The sequence below is a fragment of the Neodiprion pinetum genome, chromosome 4 (genome assembly GCF_021155775.2).
Source record: "Neodiprion pinetum isolate iyNeoPine1 chromosome 4, iyNeoPine1.2, whole genome shotgun sequence".
NCBI classification, from domain to species: Eukaryota; Metazoa; Arthropoda; class Insecta; order Hymenoptera; family Diprionidae; genus Neodiprion; species Neodiprion pinetum.
In genome coordinates, this window is record NC_060235.2 from 867,106 (window position 1) to 884,934 (window position 17,829).

The 17,829-nt window shown below is 43.0% G+C and overlaps 2 protein-coding genes and 1 long non-coding RNA gene across 6 annotated transcripts; 1 reads left to right on the plus strand and 2 right to left on the minus strand.

Annotated features, from left to right (window-relative positions):
- Window positions 1-5,964: 5,964 nt before the first annotated feature.
- On the minus strand, window positions 5,965-8,125 carry LOC124216207 (lipid storage droplets surface-binding protein 2-like). 2 transcript variants are annotated; one of them, XM_046620456.2, is made up of 5 exons: window positions 8,028-8,125; window positions 7,654-7,854; window positions 7,056-7,456; window positions 6,642-6,927; window positions 5,965-6,546 (listed from the first exon to the last, which is right to left on the minus strand). In XM_046620456.2, exons 3-5 carry the CDS (start codon window positions 7,398-7,400, stop codon window positions 6,317-6,319), a joined length of 861 nt encoding a protein of 286 aa, XP_046476412.1. In that variant the 5' UTR covers window positions 7,401-7,456; window positions 7,654-7,854; window positions 8,028-8,125; the 3' UTR covers window positions 5,965-6,316. The 2 variants fall into 2 exon arrangements, with proteins under 2 accessions (XP_046476412.1, XP_046476411.1); XM_046620455.2 differs by having other exon boundaries at window positions 7,994-8,105.
- A 1,112-nt stretch (window positions 8,126-9,237) lies between these two features.
- Window positions 9,238-12,695, minus strand: LOC124216205 (lipid storage droplets surface-binding protein 2-like). Of its 3 annotated transcripts, XM_046620453.2 has the most exons (5): window positions 12,479-12,695; window positions 12,197-12,369; window positions 11,299-11,656; window positions 10,434-10,689; window positions 9,238-10,285 (listed from the first exon to the last, which is right to left on the minus strand). In XM_046620453.2, the coding sequence occupies exons 3-5, from the start codon at window positions 11,641-11,643 to the stop codon at window positions 10,023-10,025; spliced, it is 864 nt and encodes a 287-aa protein (XP_046476409.1). In that variant the 5' UTR covers window positions 11,644-11,656; window positions 12,197-12,369; window positions 12,479-12,695; the 3' UTR covers window positions 9,238-10,022. The 3 variants fall into 3 exon arrangements, with proteins under 3 accessions (XP_046476409.1, XP_046476406.1, XP_046476407.1); XM_046620450.2 differs by lacking the exon at window positions 12,197-12,369 and having other exon boundaries at window positions 12,479-12,693; XM_046620451.2 differs by lacking the exons at window positions 12,197-12,369; window positions 12,479-12,695 and adding an exon at window positions 12,004-12,147.
- Window positions 12,696-15,683: 2,988 nt separating this feature from the next.
- Window positions 15,684-17,545, plus strand: LOC124216211 (uncharacterized). Its single transcript, XR_006882553.2, has 2 exons — window positions 15,684-15,956; window positions 17,189-17,545. It is a non-coding gene; the product is annotated as an uncharacterized lncRNA (long non-coding RNA).
- The last annotated feature ends 284 nt before the right edge of the window (window positions 17,546-17,829 follow it).

A 17,829-nucleotide genomic window follows, 5' to 3' on the forward strand; every position in this document is an offset into this window, starting at 1 on the left:
CGTTCGTAAGCCGCGGGCGTCCCGAACGAGTATTTCATCCCTCTTGTCATCCCCGAGGAAAAGCTCGTATCGGAGTTGACGGGCGTCATTCCTTCCAAGAGTCCGAATGGACAAGTTGTAATTACAGCTATGGCTTTCCTCAAAATTGTAACGCGTGCCCGCATACAATAAACAGGATTTAATGCCTTGTTCCGGGCTTAGCTTGCAGGCGTCGCTGGAGGTTGAATTCTCCCGCAGGAACCGGGCGCGTTCCCTACCCGAATAATCTCGCTATTAACAACATCCCAAGAGAACTGTTTGCAACGTTAATGATCAGCCCGACAAATCCAAAGGTGAAACTCCGGCACTTCCCTTTTTGGAGACCGCGAAGAAACTCTGGCTGGTCAGCGAATTACAAGTTGCGTATATATACGTATGGGGCATTCCACGCCAACTCAGTAAACGGTTGACAATGACATTTTTTTATTTCACCATGATTTTTTTCTACGTTAAAATATCATAGGGTAAAGACGTGTGAGTAAAAATAACGTGAAATTTTTTTTGGAAGCCTTTCGCGAATCGTACCAACGTATAAAAAATTCTGGATGAAATCGAGTCCCCGTACACACATTTTCAGTAACGTTGTAATTACAGTTCAGAAAATACCTAGTTCGCAAAGTTTTGAAAAACGTAAAAGAGGTTTCAGAGAATCGACCGCAACGACCGCGAGTCCCTAATGAGGAATAAATTTTTTTTTTCCGACACTCGTCTTTTACTAAATCTCGTGGCTTGGTTCCTGCAGCTGAAACGAATTAAGGTTTGAATTGCAGCTCGCAATTTGAGGTATAAATAATCACTCAAATTTCCTGCAAACAAATTGGGATTAATTTTGTGGAATGTAAACTCGTTGTAATCGCATGTTGATGAGGATAATGTCAAGGCAATAAATACCTTCCTCGCGAATTAAGGGTTTCTCAACAATTACCCGCAGCTGCGAGAGAATCGAAATTCAAGTCGAACGTCAGACAGCATCGAGGATCGATTTTCGGAAAAATAGAGTGTGCCTCGTAAAACCTGCGAGACATTCGTACTCCGATTTCGCAGGATAAAGCCACGTCGTTTGTGACTCTGAGGGATTACTTGTCCCCTGGCCATCGGCCTGCCCGGAGACGCACCTAATGCTCCTCTGAGCTGGGCTAAAGGCGAAGGGACGAGTCGGCGGAGTCTCGGAGTGCACCCTGGGAATTCGGTCCTGTATATCGACGGCGGGATAATAAGAAGAAAGGAAAGAGAAAAAAAAAAAGAAGAAGAGGACGAATCGTGGACCGAGGCGTTCTAATTACCGCGTAAAAAAGTGTGCTTCGCGGAGAAATTCAACATGGCGTAAAAACAAGAAAAAAAAAAAAAAAAAAAATGGAACGGAAACTAAAACCCTGCTCATTTTCTATCCCCTCGACAAATTTCAAACTCACGCAGGCGGGGGCTTAACAAATTGTAGGGTAATTTTTTGTCCCTCCCCGCGCGCTGATTCGCTCTACCGTGATGGAGTGAAATGCGTTTGACACCGATTTACACAGGCGCGGATATTCCGGGGCACTCGATTGTGGAACAGGACTCGTACAGTCGTCCGGATTGTCCTGTCAAGGGGTTCGCGATCGCGTGGGAGCGGTGAGATATGTCGGGCGTTGACTGGCAGGAGTGGCAGGTTCCGATCAATTTTTCACCATCTCGTTTTTCCCCGTCACGATATTTTAACGCAGGCCCGAAGGAAAATCCCATCTCAATGCACCCGGGATGCAGAGGCGAGTCCGTCGGACGCCTATCGCGAGAGTTTAATGGTGCGATGAATAATAAGCTGGGAAGATCTTATCCGTCCCACTGTCAACACCCGTCTAATATCAGCGTGAAACGTGGCGGGTTAATTGCAGGTGCAGGAACGAGCTCCGGGCCCTGCACGGGCTTAACTTTAAACGGAATTTTTCAGGGGGCTTAAACGCGTTCTTACCCGCTGATGGATTTTTCTCACAGGCATTACGGACAACAATAACGAGGAAATTGCAACCGATCGCAATCTCTCTTCTCACGCCGCTGGTTGTCCAGGATTTAGTCTCGGACACCGGCCAAGGCCCCGATGTCCTTTCGCCAGGCGGGGCGCGGCCGGCGCGGAATGAAGACGAAATAACGCGGCGTAGTGCGGAACGGTGTTGCCCAGGGTGGTTGCGAACCCTGGGCGTGAAACAGGGGGAAGCACTTTTCATTACGCGTTGTTATACCTGTGTACAAAGTCGTACGTATACCTATAACCATGCGACCGAGACACAGCCGGGATAATGGTTTGAATTTCCCAGCTTTGCGAACCTCGAGACTCGAGTTGCAGGTACGGGGGTGTAAGTTAGGTACAAGGTATCTACATCCTACCTACCGACCTGCTCGTTAAAATTTTCCCGATGGTGAAACGCCGATTTGAATCTTTGTTTCGAGGGAAACGCTCGCCTTTTAAAACGCGATTGCGTCGATTTCACCTTCCGCCCAACGCGACACGCGTTCTAAATCTACAACTTTGGGGTGGGATAAAGAAACGAGCCGAGCGAGCGAGAGAAATGGGCCAAGTAACGCCGAAAGTTGTACCTGCGTCGCAACATTTTCTAATTAAAAGTAAATATAAAAATCTCTGCCGTGAAGTTCGTGTCCGGGGGTCAAAGAGGGTCGTTTGCTGCACCCTCTTGGCGGCGGCCAACTTTTTCGACGCATTTATTTTTCACATCGACGTAGCGCGGCAAAGAGGTTGCCTGAAGCAAGGCTCAGGTGAGAGCGCGACGTGTAGAAGGAAATAAAAAAAAAACACAAAAAAAAAAAAAACGAGGGTGAAAAAAAGAGCGGAAGTTATTTTTCATTTCTTTTTTTTTTTTGTTTTTTTTTTCGTCCCCCAAAATAAAACTAAACTTGAGAAAATTACCGGAATAAAGATATTGATGTATTCACCGAAACGCTCTAAATTTTCTTTCGCCAATTTTCGTGAGGGCAGATTTTTCAACAAACTTCAGAGAGACAAATTTCGATAATCGTATTTCAATCTGCAGTGCTGTGGAGTTATTTTTTTCTGCCGACGCAGCTGGGTAATCGTAAGAAGAAAAAGAACAAGAAGAAGAAGAAGAAGAAGAACTTGTTTCCTACGTCAAAGAAGAGGAAATAGATTCGACGAATTGCGATTTTCGAAGAGAGAAAATTGATCCCGTTTGTAGAATAAGTATCTCAAAGATGCATGTGTCCGCCTGCGTCTGCTTCGGCAAAGTGGAAAGTACGAGGCAAATGTGAGCCGGTAAACAGGAATATATAGGATACAAGGTAAAAGGACGACGGCGGCGGACTTTCTTGAGAATTTCGAAAATCTCATTTGGCCAGTTCCAGAGTAAAAGAGGGATCGAGGCAGACAGCGGAGCGGAACGAAGGAACGAATTTACCTCGCCTCGTGGGCGACTCGCGATTTATTGAACAAAACTTGCATCGCGTTATAATTTGCATTGCAAATAAGAAACGCGAAAAGACGGATGAGCTTTTTCTCAAAATACTTTCCATTAGGAAGAAATTGCCTCCCTGGCAGCTTAAGGGCGCATCGGGGGGTTAATCACTCGTCGCTTTTACGTACACCTGATTTCGAGATTACAACGATTTCAAAAGATTTGAAAATATTTCAGAGATTTCGAAAGATAAGAAAATGGTTCAAAATATTTCAGAAGACTTCAAATGATTACAAAAGGTTTCATATGATTTTAGAGAATTTCTAAAGATTTCAAAGGATTGCTAATAATTTGAAGAGATTTATAATAATTTCAGGACATTTTAGAAGATTTCAAGGATCACAAGAGATTTCAAAGGATTTCGCTAAAATTTCCAAGGTTACAAAAACTTGCGAAGATATCCAAGATTTCAGGAGACTTCGCAAGATTTACGGAAAGGTGTACACCAGATTTCACGAGTGATTAACTCCTCGGGGCGCGTAGATTTTTTGTTAGGACTGATATAATTTCTGAAAAGAATCCGAAACTATGGAACCGTAGTGCCAGCAAGGCTTGCTGCTGCTGCTGCACTACCGCACACATTGCACTGCAAATTCAAATGCGACAGCTGCTATTTCACTTCCAGTGCATTAAATCTGCTACCGCTCACCGCCGCTTTCTGCCGTTCAACATTTTGCATGATTTCACGTGTCGGTGGGCTTCACCGCATAATAAGCAGCGGCTCCGCGACGGTTTTAATTATTATACAGGGTCGTACGCTGACGAGATGAAAAAACAACGCAACAAGTAGAAAAAAGGAAAGACCGAGCGATCGCGAAAAACAAGGGAAAAGTTTTTCTCTTTTTTTTCAAATAAACTGAAAGAAGAAAAAAAAAAAAGGTAAAAAAGAAGAAACACGTGATCAATCAATTTTTCGCAAGCATCACCGACGCGCGTATTTTGTCTCTGGTACATTCGGTGCTTTCCGTTTCAATTTAGCCTGCGTCCACATTTCTATTCCATTACTCAATTAATCCACTATACGTGTACCTGCTTCGCATTTCTTCCTATAAGACCGGTGTACAACCTCATCGACGGTAACGGTTACGTAGGGGATGAATTTGTCATCCCTTCCAAAGTTCACTGCTGTCCAATATTATACCTCTGTATCAGCTGCACACACTGTGGGTAGCAACGGTGCATTAGAGGGTTGAAAATTATCGGTTAACTACCGTGCGTTATACGTAAGTACATACGCAGGTACTGTACGGTGATACCTGTACAATACGTTAGTTGCGTGTACGTGGTGCGCGAGCGTACATATCGGCGTGTCTGTGCATTTGTACGTACGTACAGGGATTTGCAGAGTGCGGAGGAAATTCGAAACGCCGCATTAGCGACGAACATGCGGATGCTGCGAGGCGCGTTATGAGAATCGAACGACTGCGACTTCGCGTTTAATGCAATGTTTCGTTTAATAAGAGTGGTAGGATTATTGCGGGGGGCGGGGTTGAAATTCCGAAGTTGAAAAGTTCCGAAAGCGCTTAATTCCGAATTACTTGCCGGAGTAACTTGAAGTTGAGAAATCAAACCCTTACGAAACAACGAAGTTTCGAATGGCCGGAAATCCGACGGCTCCAAGTTCCGAAATACAAGATTCCGAGAATTCAAATTACGATAGAGCAACGTTACGAAAAGTAATGTTCCGATGGAGAAAATTTCCGAAAGTTAAAATATACTCACGCAACGTAGTTTAATCAACGAGTGGGTGTGAAAAATCAGAAAAACCGAAAATCAGATTGATCGGAATTACGAACGTAAAAATATCGAAAATCCGAAACAAAGAATGATCAAAGTGGCGAAATTTCACACAAGTGAAAATCTTGGATCATTCGGAATTTCGATGCTGCAGATTTTTAAATTTTCTTATTTCGCACTTTCGGAACTTTCAGCGACGGATTTCGGCTCATTCGAAACTTTGACGTTTTGTAAAAGACTGATATCATTACTTTAATTTTCGCCGTAAAAAAATTTGGCGCTTTCGGAACTCTTCAAATTCGGAATCTCAACCCCACCCCATTACGGGTCGACGACAAGACTGTATTCTTTTTACGCATTTTTCGGTTTACCAACGGATCGAAATTCTCCCAGAACGAGCGACGTTTGCAATCCTCCTTGAACACGTATTTTAGTTTTTATATTTCAACGATTCTACACGCGACATCCTCTCCCGTCATTCTTCGTGACGTCTGGCGCATCATGTATTCTAGTCGAATATTGCCTTGTGGTTACATGTGCCCTGAATCGTTGGATTCTGATTGTGATTGACGCTTGAAGATCGGAGCAGGCGCGCTCTTGATTCTATTAGCAAATCCCCTAACGCGTACGTTCAAATCTCCGTAAACTTCACATCGGTGTTACGCGTCGTTTCGGAACTTTGCAGTTCTCGACGTTTTCGAACTCATAGTCGTTCTCCATAATGCGATAAAATATTTGAACTTTTATTAGAAGAATTATATTAAAATCATGTTGCACAAGCTCAGCATTTTGAATCACACACACGCATACGTGCTACGTGTAAGTAAAAAAATAAAATAAAAACCGATGAGTATTTTTCAAAACATTAAATAAATAAATGAATCAATAAATAATACGACTGTAAGGGTCGTGGGATTTCAAAATGACTTATGGCCCACCGGTAATCCGCGGATTTGCGAATTTCCGAGAAGGCACGTCGATGGGGATGGAAACTTATTTCTCGTCACAAAATCGCGCAGTTCTTTTATCCCCGAGCAGACGAGTTAAGAATTAGAATGATCAAAACGGGACGGTAATAACTGTTAAACAGAATAGTTGAGAATCTTCAAGAAAACTGTCAACAATATTTGTAATACTTTAACGACTTGTATGACGACTAGAGCGTATAAAATAAGTACGATTATTTCGATCTTGTACATATGCTGTAATTTGTCCATAAGGGCAAAGTAGATTCTGCGAGAGGCTCTGCTGCTGAACTCGCTCAACCTCAGCATCGTGTGATGCAGATTGTCGTGCTCCGTGCACCCATCGTCTGCAAATAAAAATAATTCATAACAGTTTCCGAAGGAAGTTACAACTCGTTGAGGTTCAAGTGAGGCTCGGATTGATTCAACCGCCGGCTTTTACCCGCGTTATAGAAATCTTCTTCCTCTGGTGCCGGCAAGTACTTGTCTAAAAGCAGCTTGGCCATCTCGGTAGTATTGTCTACCGTTTTGAGTATCGTCACGCCGGTCTCGGTAGACATAACTCGGTCCGCTTGTTCCCAACTATACATTCTCAGATAATGCACTTTGTAATGTGTGCGAATCTTCATAACGCTTACATAATCCTCAGTTTCCTCCTTCAGCTCCTTCAGAGTTCGAACCGCCGGCCTGATACTCTCCAATACAATCAGCTTAGTGCGATCGATGATCTGGAATTGGAAGGAAGAAAATTGTTGAGAATTGGTACAACTAACGCTATCGATGATTAAGAAACTTGGATAAGGTGGAACTGTTACAAATGAAGACAGGAATATTAATTATACCGAATGAACCTCACTTGCTTCGGGTCTTCTTTTATGATGGGTAGTTTCACTTGGACAAAATCAATGCCTTGACACAGGGTCTGGTCCAAATTGAATATGGGTTTCTCCATGAGTCGAACGACGGGAGTACAAGTTTTTTCAACGACGAGACAGACGACATGTTCGACAGTATCCAAGGCGCGGTGAACTACGGTGTTTGCACCTTTGACACGGCTATAAATTTGTGCCGACTTATCCCAGAGATAATGCACGCTCGGTATTTCCAGCGCTCTATCCAATGCCTGAATTTTGTAGGACCCAGTCTTTGTCATCGCCGTAGACTCCTGACATCCTACACTTTTTTCCCAACTACGATCCATGCTTCTGTATGGAAGCGTGCCTTGATAATTTTCACTGTCGTTAGATTTCTCGGCGCCTTGAACGGAGAACAGACGAATGTCAACTATGAGTGATACGCAAAACTACAAAAGGAGGAGTATTTCGTAACGTGTATCGCCGGTGACGAAGCTTAGATCGATCGAAAGCAACTTAAAATTGAAAATACTCCTAGTCACCGATGATAAAATTACAAAATACCGGCCTCGTTTATTGGGCTGGTTTCTCGTCACTCACCAACTGAACTCTGCCTATGGTTCGACAGATCTAATGTTCCTCAAGTTTGTTTTATCTAGCGACGTAGTCCGACGCTTCTGTACCTTGATCTCTGACGCAGCTCCTTGCCGACAAATACGAATTTTTATTCATTGGGGTTACGGGGTTTCCGCGTCGCGTCGGTTCATCGATCGCCCGCCCACGCAACGTCAAGTCTGTAACCTACAAATTTATGGTTAGCCTCAATTCGACGACGAATAAGTGACGAGGACGGCTTTGCGATATCTGCAAAATCACTTTTCGAAGTCCTTATTTCACTCGAGATACTTTTAAACGTTATCAGAAAATCTCACGTACTTACATTTGCGTAAAAAATTTAAACTGTCAAAACTTACGCCAATCCTGCATTGTTGTTTTGACAGTTCGGAAATGTAGCGATGCCAAGTTACCTCCCAGTCATGGGAGACGAATGTCTAATCTAATTTGCTCTGCCTACCGACAGTGAGTGCATGACACGTCGGTGGCATAAACACGTTACCGACAACTTTCCTCGTCGCAGATTAGTTCCAAAAACTTTGTCAGAGGACGCCGCCTTCCCGGTTTAAATTTGGCCGCGCGACAGTTGCAGCGCTACGTTCAGACCATTCAGGGTATTCAATTCAAAAGTGCTTATGTCGAAACTTGCGTCCCGAATTATGTATTGCAATTTTGTACGCAATTTAATAGCCTTTCGTAATTAAGCTCGATTGCGAAGTCAGCCTTGGTAAATGATCGTTGAATAAATAGTTTAATCTCACAAAGGTTTAACATCACGTGGTATGCCTGCCTGTTTCTTTTTTTTTTAACATTTAACAAATGACAATCGCGATTTGACCGTTACGTATCGTGAACCGACTGCTTACAGAGAGACTAAATTCGTGAATATTTTTGGTATATTTGTAGCAAAATCATGTTCTAAATGTGCTATTCACTTTAGAACGTATCGTTTTCAATTCGTAGCTATTATTTAGGGCGTGAGAAGTGATTTGTGCGTGCGCTACAACGGCTTGACCGTTATTCTTCACAGGCCGCGTGTAAAGTTGTTCCGGGTACAAATAAATGGTAAGCGAAACTGAAAGTGTGCTATAGAAACAACAATTACAAACCCTGCGACACTGTGTAACTGTTATTTATAATTTTCAACAGGCATCTGCGAGTTCGAGCGACTTTATACACGTCGGCGAAGATCATCACCGACGAAGCCTATAACGCAAGCATTGGAGTCGACAATGAGACCTGATCCGCAGTCAGACGATTCTGAATTTCGGAAACATCGAGTGGTCGGTGAGTTTCGCATGGGATATGTTCAAGTATCAAAACGTTGTGCGTTTTTTGCTCGTGATTTCACGAGTGAACGGTTGGTGAAAATTTTTCACCTCACGACATCGCGACCTTACGATTTTCCGAATGAAAGATAAGAATTTTGCCAACTATTATTTTCACGATGGGAGCAGATTGTCTGGTACGGCGATAGGAATTTTTTTCAGATAGTAGCACTAATGCCCACTAAAACCTCGCGGTTACAGATTAGTTGGAACATTATTACTTTTACAATAATTATACATATATTGGGAAAAAAATATTTCCATTTTAATAAGAACCTTTAATTACAATGCGTGATCTTAGAGTTGAGGTGAAAGTAAGAAAAAATTAGAATTGTTTTTAAATTATTTGAAGCTGATTTGGGGGGTGGGGTGGAAAAAACTCGTCAACACTCTAAATAAGGATAACCCTAATGACTTACACCGACAAGCTACGAATAGCTCGTGGATCCTCGTGTAACGGAAATTTAATGCAGAGTAAAATTAACAGAAATATTCAAATGAGACGTTAAATTGGTTCAAAAGGTTAGTTTCTTTTGGTGATTCGGAATGAAATGCCTTATTTTCGTAACTATAAGGTATGCTTGATTTATTGTTCTTTTCTTAGTTATTCGTTACCTCACAATATCATGCTTAATATATAACAGGATCGTAAAGATTCAATACAAATTACGGTTTGGAACATCCATTTCTCCATTTTTTTTTTTTTTTTTTTTTTTTTTCTTGTATAAAATATGTATGCATGCGATGACAACGGTCATCTGTATAGGATATGTACATAGGCATGTACCACGTACACATGATACTCGATATTCATAATAATCATAAATGCAGATTTTTCGTTATCAGTACATAACTGCGGTATAAAAATAGATACAATATCTGATCAGTACTTGGGAGCAGCTATCGTTCCTCTTCTAAGTTTTACTTGTACACTTTCACGTTTTGTACAATACAAAGTAACAGCTGAACTGAGCGATATCCACCGAGCTCTATTTTCCATCGCAAAGCTCGTCATCCCCGCGTAGCCTACTGTTTCCCCTTGATCTCCTGTTCGTCGTCCTTTTTTTCACTCTCCAAAGCTCCGTTCCCCGAATTCTTATCGCTGCCAAGTAATTGCGTTAAGTGCAGGATCGACATGGCGCTGTTCATGTAGGCGGTGACGTCCTCCTTCTTTATGGTCCTTAGCTGGGCAGATATCGAGTGATAGACGCGCCTCGCCGTCTTCGTCGAGAGTTGACCTACGGTTTGAACGGTGTGCAAAACCTTGTTTTCTTCGGCCGAAATCGGGGCTGAAACCAAGAAAAAAAAAAAAAAAATCAAATACACTTCAGGTCGTCTCCTCGAAGAATTTTCTCCGCGATTCACTCCAAGTATAGGATTTTGGTCGGCCCTCTTCCATATTTCTCGCGGATCGAAATATTCCGCGGATTGAATTACCTGGCTCAACTTCCTGATCCCCGGTTGTGACCGCCGGGAAATATTGATCCAGCAAACGATTCACCGCTGCGCTCGCATTGTCGACACCCTGAACGGCCATCGCTCCGAACTGGCTGTTCAGTACTTCGTTCGCCTTGGCGAGGGCCGTTTCCTTCAACGACGACGCTTGGTGAGTCGCCGTGTCCTTAGCTGCGGTCAATTTCTCAAGAGCCGGTGCTATCGAGCTGTTCATGACCGCCCTCGCTGCCTCGACAACCTGTCAAGAAATGAACGATCAGTACGGAATCGTCTGTAAGCCTCTTGAGAATGTACTCGCCACGAAGTAATCACATTCTCAATCAAATGTTAGTCTCGTTGTCAATATTGAATATTTTATGATAGGGTGAAAATCGGAAAAACATCAACGACAATGAAAACGCTAAGAAATTTAAATTTGAACAGTAATAACAATGCGCAAAACTTATCAATAAATTGTTTAAACGAAACACTGTTTAACAAATTTTCAGGGAATATTTGTTTTTTTTTTGTCACGTGAAATCTAAGTAGACGTGAATTTTTAAAGAATTTTCTCATGATTTTTAAATTTCTGTTTTCGAATAATAACCCCAGAAGCCCCCGCGTACCAAGTTTCAAGAAAGAACTCTCTGGTAACAAAATTCATGCCAAAATATTGCGTTGAAAGGTGTGCGACTGAAAGGGTTAACCGAGGTGTTAATCACTCATCGATTTGATGTAAACCTGATTTCAAGATTACAAGGGTTTGAAAAGATTTAAAAAGATTTCAAAGATTTCAACAACTTTCATGGGATTTCCGAAAACGTTTACACCAGATTTCACGAGTGATTAACCCCATAATTCTACTGACATGCTGGGGTTGTTCCCTCGCCGTCGACACCTGCTGCTCGACGATATCGAGGCCCTTGCACAATGTCTGGTCGACCTTGTTGATCGGCCCTTCGAACTTCTTGACGATCGGCGTTGCGATCGGCGCCGCCGTTGCCGAGGCGTAATGCAGCCCGGATTCGGCGTAATTCAGAGCCCAGCTGAGGAGATCGCTCGACTCCTTGACGTAGTTGTAGGTCGATCCCGTCATCCCGATCGCCGACTGAACCACGGGCATGTTGCGCACCCTGTCGAAGACCTCCAGGTGAGGCCCGCTCTCCGGGCTCTCCGCGATTCCCTCTGTCGTTTGCTTCACGGCTTCTGCCATTCTTGTATCGGGTCTGCGGCGGGAATGTAAATTTGTAAAAAGTGCGTGAATTTTCGAAAATTGGATCAGGCTGAAGTTTGTAACGTTACCGTAACGATCGTTTTGCAACTTTAGGATTCCCTGAAATTTAGGAAACCGTTAACAAAGCGTGAAAAAACTCGGATTTTGTTAATTCTACTTTTCCACTTATATCTAAAGGTGGAAAAAGTAATTTGTGTTTCAACGTTTCGACACGATAACGTTACTAACTTCAGCCTCGTAAAATTGGGGCCTTCGTTTCGACGGATTCATTTTATATAGTTTCCTACAATTTATTGTATTTCGAATTTATAATGTATCGTGTAACAATGAGAACCCTACCGATTCCAATTCTACCGCTGCGCTCAATGCCACTTTACTCTTGTAACCAACGTTGCATATCTGCAGCTGATTGTATAAGGTACATATTATACGTTACGTGGTCAATTACTTCGCAGTAATTCTCTAATCTGAGAATGAGACTGGACTTTGCCCGTACAACGTGCGTAAGCCGTTGAGAAATATATATACATACGAGACGTGAGATAATTGGTGACACTCGTCACGGCGGCAACATCGCCATCGTTCACATATATCTGTATGTATAGGTGTACAAGACGAAGCAACGACTTCGAAGCGTTGGATTGCGTTAGTCGAGACTTGAGGAAAATTACGGTTTCTAATACGAGAATAAACGACCGGCTTTTCCTTTGAAAAAGAGAAATGCGGTAGCGGATAATTTGTAGTTTCGATTAAACTCTATAGAACAGCGAGAGAAGGGATATACATATAGGTTATGACAATAAGAGATACTCACGGTTAAACTACGCTGTTTCTTTTCAACGTAACTCAAGTTGGAACAGGTCCGTAGCACAAAATGGACGAGGTTTGACGGTTCGTTGATACGTTTCAAGATGCCGGGTGACTGACAACGAGCTCAAGTGCCAAACTGCCGGGTGAGTTCGTTCGGGTAGTTTGTATCGTGTTTCTCTACGCAGCGACTAACGTCGGGCGTGATCCAGCACTTCTGGATACCTCGCGTAGCGACGCCGTCTTTGTGGCGGGGGAAGAACGAGGCAGAGCCGTGCCTACCGAGTCATGGAGGAGCGACGAGGTTCAACCCGGTTAACGGGTCACCGATTGCCGATTCGGATTTCATCGGCAGTTCGTTGCGGCGAATGTAATTTTTTGTCCGATATCGAACGCATATGAGAATGGCAAAGAAAGTGAAGAAGGGGGAATAGCGGAAACGGTCAATTAATCCGGAAACGAAAGTGAGGACATATCCCGGGGCGCAAATGATTCGAGGCACGTCGTTGTCACGGCGAGTATCAGACGCACCGCAGATGTGGCCGTTATCCGTCTCGTTACTTCCACGCACATACGTGGGGGTCATTTCGATGGACCCAACGGACGACGCACGATAACTGAGGAAACTCTTGCATCATGTCGTCTGATTCACTTCTGCGTTGTGAATTTTATGAATTTTATACCTACATGATTGTTCGTTACGTGCACGTGGGAATAATTTTTTATATATCTGGAAACATTTTTTTCGAATCAGAGTAAAACCCAGCTTGACGTTTCGGAAGTATGAATCGTTCCGTGACGGGAGGAGAGCGAAGTTAATCATAGACACGTATACCCCGGGGGGGGGGGGGGGGGGTGTAGTTTGGACGGTCTAAAACCATGTTCCTATTTTTAGGAGCTTTTCCTCAAAGAAAATGAAAGTACTTGGATCAATTTCAGGTTTGAGGTCCTTATTGTTTACAGTTTCAAGAACATTTTGACATTTTTTTTTTTTCATTGAAATTAATAACAAAATGGTTACATGGCACGTATACGTAGCGAACGATTCCGAACTCGAGGGCTTTTGCGGTGGCGCATCTCTTGACGTCAATGTCCAACTTGTAACGGATAGAAACATTTTTTTTTAGTTAAATACGCCCTTTAGGATTCGAGCTCGTGGCCCAAAAGTGAAAACAAATTTTTTTTTTCTAATGCACACGTTTACGAACAAAAAATTTCAATTATCGATCAAGAAATTGTTCGGAAATTTTTATAAAAAAATTTTGAGACTGAAATTTAGAAATCCAGTCACGAGTTCGTACCGATAAACGAGTTTTCAAGATTGGGTCAAAATTTTGAAGTCGATCCGACAAAAATTGACCGTGAAACCTGCGCCACTGGATCGAAAACGTCGTCGTTCGCTGCTTGTACGCGCCGTGCCGAAGTTTCGTTATTAATTTCGACGAAAAAACTCTGAAATGTTCCTAAAACTGTAAATAATAGAGCTTTCAAACTGAAATAGCTCCAAGTGTTTTCCTTTTCTTTAGAAAATTAAAACTCCCAAAAACAGATATGATTTTAGGCCGTCCAAGCTGTACAACCTCTCCCTTAATGCACCACGGTGTTGCAGAATCGAGAGCTGATGTTTTTTCGCGATGCAAATTATCTGGATTATAATTACGACGATCGACGTGCGTCAGATACGGGCTTGGCGAACCACTTATCCACTATTCCATTTATGCCGGACGAAATCCGCGACCCGAATCCGAGGGACGCAGCCTTTACCTCACGCTTCGAACCCCTTTTTCACGATCGGCAAGCCGAAACGAGCATTCTCCGAACATCATCGCGCAAAGCGTGAGGAATAAAGCTTTCGTCGTATTTCTGATTTAGGAGTCGGCGATATCCCCATCAATTCAATTTCCTCTCCGTAATACCGCGCGCCGCGCTAGATGGTCATTAAATCGTTACCATGTATCGATTATGCGTTATCTTTGTCGGCATAGACTCGCAAGCTTACAACGCTATCGACGCCGTGTTTTCGGATAAGAGGTCAAACTCCGGGCGCGTGTTCCAATCGCCCTCCAAGCGCCTGTGTGGGGTCAAAATCCCGATAGACCGAAAACTCGATGGATCGAAAACCCAATATTTTCGAGATACGAATTTTAAAATAACGAACGATCAGTCTACCGGAATTGGGATATTCGATAGATCACCCATAGAATAACTACTTTTTCGAAAGTTGGTTTAACCGAAAGCTCTTTTAACCGAAAAAATATTTTCAGAACAGTGGGCATTCCGAATGAAGAGAGCACAGAGCGCAATATATTTTTAATAACATTTAAAGAGTGCATCTTTTTCCGTACGATCGATTTCTTCAATACGTTATTACATTAAATCGTCTTCCACACTTACGTCGGCGCCCTCGTGTCACTTCGCAAGCTTAACGCCATCTTTAGCTGCAACTGGTGCAAGCTTTCGGTATTTTGTCCATTCAGTCTTAGTGGGTTTCGGGTCTTTGACCTTTCGAGTCTTTGGTCAGTCGCCGTTGATAAAATCGGATTCGTAGGTTTTCGAAAAAAGCACGAGTCTGACATTTGAAAAGTCGACTTTTTGACTGTTCGGTATTTTCACAATTCAATATTCGCCTTTCGTAATCTTGCTCATTCTCATAAAAAAAAAATAAAAATTCGGGACAAATTTATTTATACATTTTTGCGAGCTCGTTTTGAATTTTTCTACAAGACAATTTTACGTATTTATGGTCTTTCTACGTTTCTAACTGTCGTTCGAAATTTGACTTTGAGGATTTCATCTCGTCGACTTTTTGGACCTTCGCATTTTTGTACCCCATCCCGAGCGCCTCTTATCGTCCAAATACCAACCTGACTCGGTATAATCGCCGCCAAAGAGCCGTAAACCATTCTCCACTTTTTGGCAACTTTTAATCCAGCCGTCAACGTTGGGTTCAGAAAGTAGCTTTTCCTGGGAAATTAAGCCGAGTCTGGAAATCCCGCGGGTCGATCATTCCGGCATTCCCTTTTCTGGTCTCAGCAGCTGCTTTTCGGAAGCGGGTGATCATCCGAAGCTTCGAAAGCGGGCACGCGATGCGGGAGCTTATCGCATTGTTGACGATGGTAATCCGTGGAATTGTGTTGCGAAAAAAGGCCCGAGAGCTTATACCCTTTGACGCGTGTGTGCGAGCAGAGGGCGATGATCGTGCCCCTCTTCTCTATCAATCGCTATAGAAAAGGCGATCGGCCGCGTTTCCGAATTTACGGATCGATTTTCGAGGGGGAGAAGGGAAACAGATCCGAGAGTATATATACCGACGTATTTTCTAAGGTAACCGCCAGTCGGCTTTGTAACCTTTCGACGACACAATGAGCCCGATTTACAGTTCAATACCGCTACTGCTCTTCGGCTGCTCACTTCTGTTCGCCATTTCATCCGCAGCGACACGTCCGGCTCCTGATTTCACGCGCCGTGGATTCGATCGCAATAAGGTATTACCACCAGCGTATATACTAGTAGAAATTACAATTACGTACGGAAAAAAGATGCGTTCTTCAAATGTTATAATCGGGGCGGGGTTGACATTTCGAATGTCGAATGTTCCGAAAGCGCCTAATTCCGGATTTTTTTTTACGGTGAAACTAAGGTAAAGACATCAGAATTTGACGAAACATCAAAGTTTCGAATCGGCCGAAACTCAACGCTCAAAGTTACAAAAGCGCGAAAATTAGAGAATTTAAAGATCCGAAACATCGAGATTCCGAATGATTCAAAATTTTCACTTCTGTGAATTTTTGGCTTGGTGAAATTTGACCACTTTGATTTTTCGGTATTTTTACGTTCATAATCCTGGTCATTCTGATTTTCGACATGTACTCGTTGAGTAAATTACGCTGTGCGCGTACAATTCAATTTTCGGAATTTTGCTCTACCGAAACTTTATTTTTCCAAATTTTTCACGATCGACACTTTACTTTTCGTAACTTTGCTCCGTCGTAACTTGAATTTTCAGAATCTTGCATTTCGGAACTCCGACCAGTCGGTTTTCCGACCCTTCGAAACTTTGTCGTTTTATAAAAGTTTCATTTCTTTACAGCTCAAGTTTCGCCAGAAAATAATTCTGAATTAGGCGCAATCGAAATTTATTAAATTCGAAACTTCAACCCTGCCCCGGTGAATCCTATGTAATTCGTTTCGTTGTCACGTTCAATCAACGAAAGCGTAATTGATGCATCGGCCTGATTTCGAGTGAAACAGCTGGCTGCGTTGTTCCTCGAGTTTTCTTCCAAATTCCTTCGTTTTTACGCGCGAAAGTAATTAACGATTTTCACGCCTGTCTGCGGCGGCCTATGCAATGCCGCTGTTACGTTACATACCGTTAATAGACGCGAAATTTTCCCTCGAAATTCCGCCTGCCTCGGATGCTGTAACAGTTCGCCTCGAGAGCTTCGCGGTTTGGTGCTTTATCACTCCGCGAAGACACGTCTTGACGGGGGTAGCAGGGCGACATTGCATTCCCAAGTCAATGAGGCTGCTCTCGCGATATACGTGTAAGCATGATCGTACATCACGTGCTGCTTACCGAGCGTCGCGTTGCAGCGAAGAAAACGAATAAAAAAATATAACAATAAAAAATACGAGCGAAAACGTGAAACCGAAACACAAAAACAAGATAGGGAATTTCTTCTTTTTTTTTCTCTCTCTCTCTATTACCGCGTTTAAGTTTCAGGAAACGATCATCTACCCGCAAAACTATGCCAGGTCAGAAAGTGGCCGTAACGAAATGGAAAATAATCGACTGGATAACTTCGACGAGGATCGTCTGCAAGAGCTGGGGGAATATTTCGAAAATGATGGCGGAACGCGAGAAGATTCAGGCCCGGTTTATCCGGTTTTAGAAAAACGTCCGGCAGCGAGCGGGAAATACAACTACTACAGGTGCTACTTCAACCCGGTCACGTGTTACCGGAAGTAGCGCGCATTAATCACGCGACATATTTTCCCATAAATATACCGATCACGTACTTTATAAAATGCACCGCATGAAAGACCGCAGAGAAAATAAAACAAATTGATACAATGGCGTTTGGTTTACGTTATTCAAGATACATATGTATTTGGGTGAACACATATTCAACCCCGATTAATGCGACGACGTTCGCAAAAAAAAAAAAAAAATTCGGGAGAGGATTCCGTTCTGTGTTACCAAAGTTAAGCATCCAAGTTATTTTCTTCTACATTCAAAGGATCGTTTGATGTCGACTGATTTCAACCGCTTCGGATGCGGGCGATATCAATTCCTTATTTGGGTTAACATCAGCAGCTAGCTGCGATCAATCGATACGATTGCAAGAGTGGATAACG